We start from the raw sequence: 9,035 nt of genomic DNA, 5'->3' as shown, positions 1-9,035 counted from the left end.
CAATTGCATTTGACGTGGCAAGGAATGGGCGACCAAGAATGACGGGAATCTGAGTGCTCATGTTATTGATAGGTTCGGTGTCCAGGATGATAAAATCTACAGGGTAGTAAAATCTATTGACTTGGACTAACACATCCTCAATTATCCATCTTGGTACACGAACAGATCGATCAGCAAGTTGTAGTGTGGTCAGGGTGGGTTTTATCTCACCCAAATCTAACTGTTTGTATACCGAGTAGGGAATCAGATTTATGCTCGCTCCTCAGTCAAGAAGTGCGTGATCAATTCGATGGTTATCGATTACACATGATATGGTTGGGCTACCGGGATCCTTGAATTTCTGCAGCACATCTTGTTTCAGGATGGCACTCACTTTCTCAGTCAAGAAGATTTTCTTTTGAATAATTTTCCGTCTTTTGGTCATGCATAAGTCTTTCAGAATTTTGGCATATGAAGGAATCTGTTTCACGACATCAAGTAGAGGAATGTTGACTTTCACTTGTTTCAACACCTCTAGGATATCCTGAGAGTTAGAGAGAGGTTTTGGTGAGACCAACCGTTGGGGGAATGGAGCAACTGGCTTCTCTAGAAGTTCCGGTTCTAATTTTTGTGGGGCATCACTAGATCCATCATTTTTGTCCTCTTCTGGTTCTTGAGGCTTTTCGGGCCTAACCGGAAGAGTTTTATCAATGATCTTTCCACTCCTAAGAGTGGTGATGGATTTAGCGTGCCCCATCTGATTTGAAGAGCTGGGATCATTAATCTCGTACTGCGGTTTAGGATTGGGGAGAGGTTGTGCAGGAAGCATCCCCTTTTCTATAACCGTCATACGAGAATCTATCTTTTGCATAAAATTTGTGATTCCCCGCATTGCCTGAGCCAGCTCTTGTATGGAATTTTGAACCGGTTCCTCTTGAGGTTTCACTTGATTTGGATTTTGATTAAAGAAACCTGGAGGGGTAGCCGTTTGTCCATTCCTCCAACTAAAGTTTGGATGATTTTTCCAACCAGGATTGTATGTATTGGAGTTAGGTCCAGTAAAAGGTCTTTGATAGTTATTTACGGCATTGGCTTGTTCATTCAACACTCCTCGAAAGGCGTGTATTGTAGGACAATTTTCAGTTATATGAATGTTGCAATCACAGATGCCGCAAACAATTTCATTAACCTTATCCTTCTTTCCTTCCATGGCCTCAACTTTCCTTATGAGCGTAGTCACTTTACACTTGAGATCATCCTCTTCTTTCAAGAGATATAATCCACCTTTCTCCTTTAATTGAGTCGGCCTAGACGTGGTGTTCGACTTTGGGTAATAGTCCCAAGATTGTGTTTTTTCAGCAAGACTATCGAGGTAATCCCATACCTCGTCAACATCTTTGTTAATGAACTCTCCATTATACATTGTCTCGACCATTTGGCACATGGAAGATGTCAGTCCATCATAGAAAAAATTTGTAATGCGCCACGTTTCAAATCCGTGTTGTGGGCATGAACTGACCAAATCTTTGAACCTTTCCCAACATTGGAAGAATGTTTCATCTTCCTTTTGGGCAAAGTTCATGATTGCTTTTCTGAGGGTAATCGTTTTATGATGTGGGAAGAATTTTTTTATGAATTCCCTCTGCATGTCGTTCCACGTGCCAATGGATCTAGGGCGCAGTGAATGTAACCACGTCTTAGCTTTCTCTTTTAAGGAAAAAGGAAAGAGTTTCAGCCTAATTGTATCCTCAGATACATTAGGAAAACATAATGTAGCTATAATCTCATCGAACTCTTTCAAATGTAAATATGGACTCTCTGATTCAAGTCCATGGAATTTGGGAAGGAGTTGGATAACTCTTGGCTTGATGTCCATTTGTCCTGTGTTTTCAGGAAAAATCATGCATGAGGGCATACTTACTCCCGCCGGTTGTAAATAATCTCGTAAAGTACGAGGCGGGGGTGCCTGATGCACCTCATTCTCATCTTGGGTATCCTCCACCCTGGGTGGGAGTAGAGGAGGTTGGTCTTCAGCCATAACTTCAGTTAACTCAGGGGATTTCGAGCGGTGTCTAGTCCTGCGATGGATAGTCAACCCCTCAACCAATCCTCCTTCAGTCAAGAGACGTCGAGTGTTGTCACGGGCCCACTTGGGCATGAAACACTCACAGCCTTCAATTTAAATTTGAAACCTAATCCTAAGAAAGAAAATCTAAAAAGAAAGAGAGGGTTGGAAAGGAGTTACCAAATTGAAGGCCCTAAGTTGAAGACCTGCAAAATAAAACAAAATAAGTTAGATTCTAAAAAAAGAGAAGAATAATCCTTTAAAAGAAAGATAGCAGTGAACTGATTTCTAAAAGAAGGAATTCCTAAAAGAAAGTGGAAATTTCTAAAATAAATTAGGAAAGTCCTAAACTAGAAAGTAAATTACTAAAACAGAATTGAAAAATAGAAAGTAGGGAAGGAGCTTACCGAATTAGAAATTTCTATCTTAAAGGCCTACAAAATAGGAAGGTTAGTTTCTACACAAAAATTCTGTAAGTAGAAAATTCCTAAAAGTGAATTTAGGAAACAAAGTTAGATTCTAAGAGAGTTAAAATTAGAAAGTAAAAAAAAAAGGAAAGAGGAAAGTTTCTAAAAGTAAACTACTTCTTAAGAATAGAAAAATACTAGGATTAAAAATTTTCAAAATTTAACCCTAATTTTGAAAAGTAGAAAAAGTAGAGAGATTAGGAAGGAATTACCAATTGAGAAACTTATGTCAGGATCCTATAAAACAGGAACAAGTTAGTTTTGAACTCAAATAAAAATAAAAACTAAGGTTAGTAAAATTCTAATCTTAAACTAATCCTAAAACCAATTAATTTCAGAGAATCGTAACCGTCAGTCCCCGGCAACGGCGCCAAAAACTTGTTCACTCCCCAAGTATAGGGTTGTGATGTAGTAATAAACTCGGTAAGACCGAGGTCGAATCCACAGGGACTGATACCTGTACGTTATCTGAAACCAAGTAGAACTAGAACTAGACTAAGATGTGATCTAACCAAATAGAATTTTAAGGAATAATTGTGGAATAATTATCTAAAACTTCAAGGAATTCAGAGGAAGGAAACTAGGGATTCAGAGGATCCACTTGTAGAGATCAGGGAGCCTGCTTCAAGGATTATGGGATTAAGTTGAACTTACTTGATTTGGTTTTCAAGAGATGAAAGGTATATGAATTAGAATGGATTCCAACACCAAACCATGCGCAAGAGACAAAGTTAACAAAAGAATTAAACTAATTACCAACCAATCAATATGCTATGAAGGTCAGGAAGGGTACTGTCATCCTACCATGCCCATGGAACAATGATGAACAACAGGGCTTCCTGACTTCATAAACATAAAAAAAGGGAGAAAAGGAAATATTCAAAGCCATTGCAGACCCATTGTAATTTCAGTCACAACAGACCATTAAAGACTAAAGACATTCCTTCCATAATCACTAAAAACCAAATTCAGTCCATTAAAAGCATAGAATAGAATCTCCCATCTCGCTACAGGCTTCACCTCTTAGCCCTAGCTAAGGGGTTTAGCCACACATGAAAGGGGCTAAAATAAACAAATAAACAAGAGGAAAAGAAGAAAGAAAATACAGCATAAAGCTTAAAGTTAAGAGAAAGAAACTTCTCTTTCTTTTCCGTTCCAGCTTCAAGCTACCGTCTTCACCCCTCCACTGCCCGTTACAGTAGAAAAAAACCACCTCCGTTACAATAGCAAAACCAGTCCCACGTGCCAGCAGAAAGCCAAGCTCCCAGCCGAGCTCTGCCTCTGTTCACGGCTGTACTCTCCCCACGGCTACACTCTCCTCATGGCTGCACTCTCCTGTCCTCTCTTTCTCTCTCTCTCCCTCTGTTTTATAGCTGCCAAGGGCAGTAGAGAGGTCGGTCTGCAAGCCTCCTTTCCGCAGGTGGAGTCGCTGCGGAAATCCTACGTAGCTGCAACACCCGCCACATCTATAGCAGGAAAAACAGCAACAGATCGTGTCTGGAGAGGCTTTTTGGCTCCAAGTGCAGGATCTGAGCCATTCGGGCTCCTTGGCTCTGGTCAGTCCAACTTTGGGATGATTTTGGACGGTCCGGATTGTCGGACCGATCCTCTCTGTTGATACAAAACAGCCCGCAACGTTCGGGTTTCGGCCGCGCTGTAAACAGGGCCTGCGCATTTCGTGCACTGGACTCTCGGTGGGGCCCACTTACCTGTCGCTTGAGAAATCCAAACTGTACATTGAATTCCTCTCGGAATTTTAGTCAGGAAGGGTTGCTTTTACTTGGGTTTAGTGCGGTCCATCAAATCACATCTCTCCACCGTCTGCCTTTAGTTTTGACGATCAACAGCCGACCTCCGATGTTTCTTGAAATTCTGCCATCTAGGCGAGGATGATAGGGGGCAAGGGCTTCTGATGGACGGTCCGGATCAGTCCATTGCATCACGGTGGTGGCCCACAAACACCAGCCGTCCGCTGTTGCTGCGGAAGAAGAAGACAGGTCAGCCCGTCTTTAACCGGGCTGACCGTCCGGTGCACGGCCGGTGCACCTGCGTAACGTGTACATGCACTGCCTGTATGGGTCCCACAGAGATGTTTGTGAGAAATCTACTCCGTCCATCTGGTTCTTCACATGATTCAAGTCATTGAGACCGAAGATGAGGTGTATCCATAGATCAGGTGGGCCCCAGATCAGTAATTTGTGGGCTGATCTGTCCGTTGGGCCACTTTCACAGTGATCCAAGAGCTGAAATTTTACGTGTACGGTTCATTTATGGTCCTCAGGCCACGTATGGAGTTTTGAACTGATCAGATGGTGGGAACCCTATGATCTTGCATTCTAGACACTTTTCAGGTCACTTGAGCGTCAATTTCTTGATTTTCTTGGATCCTTGGCGTGCAAATCTATCGATCTTGGTCTCCTAGGGTCCGTCGCTTGCCTTGGTGCCTTAAGACCGTTAAATCCATGCTTTTAGTACCCTTTTCCAGTCCAGGCTCGTGAATACGCCCTACATCACAAACGTGATTAAATCAGGCCGTTAAACAATATCATATTTGAAAACCCAGGTAATAATAGGGTCTGATATGCAATATTTGACCCTCAATAGTTGCCCATTGTAAAGGGTGAAAATTTTGACCAATTCCAGTGTCCTAGGAATAATTTGGAAAAGAATCGAATAAAGGAATTTCTATATGCATTAGTAGAAGGGAGCATCGTGTGTTGTCAAGTCTGCATGTGACTGGATATTTCCTTTTTTGTTGGAATGTTGGGAAAGTATTTATCTAATCCAAGAATGCAACATTAGATAGCTACAAAAAAAGTATTTCGCTACCCGCAAAGGACAAAGTACTTCGGATTCACATACAAAAGATCTGACCATTTGGAGTTGGTTACATAGTCAAACGCAGATTATGCTATCCGCGTTGATATTAAGAAGTCCACCTCAGACTACATCTTCATGATGGTTGGTGAAGCTGTCTCGGAAATGTGTTAAGCAGTCAACCACAGCCTCAACCACCATGGAAGCTAAATTAATTTCTTGTCATGAAGCATCTAATAAGGCATTATGCTTGCAATGTTTCTTCTCAAGTTTGCCAATACTGGAATATATTCTAAAATCGTTGAGAATATTTTGTGATAATTCAGCTTTAATTTCCTTCTTTAGTAATAACAAGCATTCCTCAAGGTTGAGGCACATTGACATCAAGTATATTGTTGCAAAGGAAAGAGTTCATAATCATCAAGTGTTTGTGGAGTTCATCGGCACTAAGTAGATGATTGCAGATCCGCTCACTAAAAAGATCCCTATCACGTTATTTCAAGAGCATGTAGCATCCATGGGAGTCGTTAATCTCATGGATGTTTTCAGTTAATGGGACTTGAACGTGTTTTATTTTCATAGACATTCGAGAGATCTCATTTGATAAAGTTTTGATGATTTAGATACAAAGTTTATTTATGCTTCTCTCTAAGTATGCGTAATCTAATTTCGAGTAAGTAAAATTATAGTCATGTCTCATTTGAGACATTTTAAAGCTTCAAGACCTCTTAAGAATAGACATAGATAATCATATTATGTGTGTAATCCTTATACCACATTTCCTAGTTCTAAATTTATGTCGTCAAGGCTAATAGTATTTGTGACCATGCTTAGTCTCACTTCGCTTAGATTAAATGTTATGATGACTACCGCGATTTGATACTAACAGTCTTGATGGACCAAATTATAATAACATTACTCATATTATCCAACGATAAATTGGTTAATCATTTGGATGTTTTCTCAAAATTTTAAAATATTTTCAAAAGTTTAATCATTGACATTGATCAATGTGGCCCAAGTGGGAGAATGTAAGAATCATATAAGGTGGGGTCTTTTTAATTTTAATTTTTTATTGATCAACGGTCTAGATTAACCTAAAGGTTAGATAGTGTCATCGGGTGCACCAGTGAGCCCTACTAAGTTGTGATACATCCAGAAATTCGTATAAGGGGTGGAGTGTTACAACTGTGATATGCACACAGTAATTTAGGGGAACTAGGATTACCAATTCTTGTGGAGCCTTGGGGAGAGGAGTTTTGATGGGTTTTGAACTCCTCACCCCTCTAATCTATATTAACAGGGTTGGCTCCCAATCCAACACCACCTACAGAAGCTCAAGCCCACCTTATCTTCTCTAAAGGGTGTAAGAAAAGGAAGACCTTAGCATTCCATTTTCACATCAATGACATCACAGCAAGGTAAGCCATCACCTTCTTCAAACCTCCATATCCATATCCAATGCACAATAGATCCTCTAGTAATTCCGCAAACAAGATCTAACATTTCGTTACAAAGTTTCATGCACCAAATGATTGGATTCAGCTGATTTTTGGGCCAGGGCTCGTGTCTCTCTTGGCTAATGATTGGCCTAGCTCTGCCACGCATGCGGATGCTCAACTTCAATTTCTTCTACCTCTTCTTGATGCCGATACTAGTGATCAAATTCATCTGCCTTCAATGACAAATGGGTAGTTTGGAAAAACAAATAAATAAATAAATAAACTTGAAAAAGAAAAATTTCTCAAACCAACCAAATAAAACCTCTTATTATTAAGCTGACTTATTCAAGCAGAAAGTTTTTATTATAATAGGTTAAGAAAACATTTCTTATCTGGGGATAACATATTTAACTGTTTAATTATCTAGAACTGTGCCTTGAGTAAATCAATCACTTTGCTGTCCACGTGGAAGGCCTTTGCGAGAACATCATCCGAGATAGGCGGCTTCGAACCGAAGACAGCATTAGATATGGTCATGACACCAGGGAACTGGCTGCTAAGACTGGCGATTGCAACCGCATGGGTTTTGCCAATGTTGAATTGGAAGTGAATGAGGCCTTTTGGGAAGACGAACACATCACCCTTATTTAGGATCTTTGTTATGAGGCGATTGTCAGGGTTGGAGGTGACGAACCCAGCGTAGAGTGTGCCCTCTATGACAGTCAAGATCTCTGAAGCCCGTGGATGCTCGTGAGGAGAATTGACACCGTAAGGTTCAATGTCGATGCGGACAAGGGATATACCGAGAGTGTTGAGTCCGGGTAGCTGATTCACGGTGACTAATGTAACCTTGGACCTAACCTTATTTGAAGTGTTGCCCGGCCTGTCTAGTCCACTGAAGAAGAAATCATCAGCTTGCACCATCTTTGGGTCCTTACACAAGAACCCATTTACAAATACTGCAAAATAAATGTTACCATGAGATAGAAGAAGAAAGCTTGTCTTCAAATATTGAAGTTCTAAAGAAAAATGCCAATTAGGCTCACTAGTGTGGTCTCGGCCTTACATGAAAGATCCATGCCACTCATCAGGTGGGCTCTATAACATCATCTAGCTCAGTTCATATGGCGAGCGACATGACAACATCATCTGAGCTAGGAAGATGCTAATTGAGCAATTAAATTTCATAAATTCGGCCTACCAGGCGCATGATCTGGTCTATTTCTCCGCCCAGGGAATCAACGAAGTTGGCCCACCTGATGCGTGAGTTGGATCTCATATGTTGTCACATGTGATGTCAAATACACCGGTGGTTGCATCTTGCATATATAAAATCAGAGACAACATAGTGAGTGCATCATGAAGTTTCAAAACCAAATGCAAAGAAGAGCATAGGAACCTGGTGGTTTTGGTTCTAGTATGGCAACACAGAAGTCTTGCAAGGGACTGGGGTCATAGGCATGTGTGAGAGAACAAGTGACTGCGAGAAGGGCAAGTACAAGGATGTGAGCAGCCATCCTTATTTTCATAAAACCGGAGGGAAAAAGAAAGCTAAAGGAGCTATTGGGATTCAAAGTGCATTCAAGGCTGAGAAACACGGACATCTATATATAAAATTCATTGAGATGGTCTTCTTTCTTACAGGTCGACCTCGGGCATTGGAGGCTGAGGTTGGCCTCGGTTACCAACTTCATTCCTCAGATAGACCTCGGAATTCAAATACACTTGCAATATATTAACATGAGATATGATTATCTTCCACAATATTCGGCAAGGGTCTCGGCAAATCAATCACGTAGAATATATCTTCCAATCACCCTTCAAGAGGCCTTGCGATACACGACATGCAGTCAAAAGGTTATAAAAACATTGACATGAGTAAAGGTACGCAGAATCTCTCACCTAAAACCCCTCAATACTACTAGATTCAGATTACTAGCCTGACTTTGGTATTGGAGGGTCCCCTGCTCTGAATAGGGTCTCCTTTATCTTCTTTTTGTGTAGGTGTTTTGAGGTCCAGCAGTTCAGCGTAAGTGAATCAGATTTTTTTCATCAATGGTGTCCATGCCAAAATGAGAGGACCACAAAAGTCAGTTTATGAATTAAGCAGCTGTCATTCTCCAATTACTACAAGCAAAGCCCATTTTATAATCCTATTCTTTGCGTGCTAATCTAGAAAGACGCGATCCCTTCTATATTTTTAATTAGATTAGAGTAATCGTAATACCATTTCCCCGACGATAAGATTTGAAAGGCCATCTGCAA

The 9,035-nt window shown here is 40.8% G+C and overlaps 1 protein-coding gene and 1 non-coding gene across 2 annotated transcripts; one reads left to right on the top strand and one right to left on the bottom strand.

The window, feature by feature from the left end:
- The first annotated feature begins 1,472 nt into the window (after positions 1-1,472).
- LOC131235735 (small nucleolar RNA R71) lies at positions 1,473-1,579 on the top strand. The gene has a single exon (XR_009166258.1). It is a non-coding gene; the product is annotated as a small nucleolar RNA R71 (small nucleolar RNA).
- A 5,489-nt stretch (positions 1,580-7,068) lies between these two features.
- LOC131234709 (putative germin-like protein 2-1) lies at positions 7,069-8,398 on the bottom strand. The gene is made up of 2 exons (XM_058231644.1): positions 8,170-8,398; positions 7,069-7,729 (listed from the first exon to the last, which is right to left on the bottom strand). Exons 1-2 carry the CDS (start codon positions 8,372-8,374, stop codon positions 7,194-7,196), a joined length of 741 nt encoding a protein of 246 aa, XP_058087627.1. The 5' UTR covers positions 8,375-8,398; the 3' UTR covers positions 7,069-7,193.
- Positions 8,399-9,035: the final 637 nt, after the last annotated feature.

This window comes from Magnolia sinica, chromosome 19 (genome assembly GCF_029962835.1).
Source record: "Magnolia sinica isolate HGM2019 chromosome 19, MsV1, whole genome shotgun sequence".
NCBI classification, from domain to species: Eukaryota; Viridiplantae; Streptophyta; class Magnoliopsida; order Magnoliales; family Magnoliaceae; genus Magnolia; species Magnolia sinica.
This window is presented reverse-complemented; position numbering and strand designations above follow the sequence as displayed.

Bases quoted from the DNA above. Each gene is read 5' to 3' on its own strand.
- LOC131234709 (XM_058231644.1), bottom strand. From the start codon at position 8,374: ATGTCCGTGTTTCTCAGCCTTGAATGCACTTTGAATCCCAATAGCTCC. The intron at 7,730-8,169 runs GTTCCTATGCTC...TTTATTTTGCAG, and splicing joins ACTAGAACCAAAACCACCAG to TATTTGTAAATGGGTTCTTG.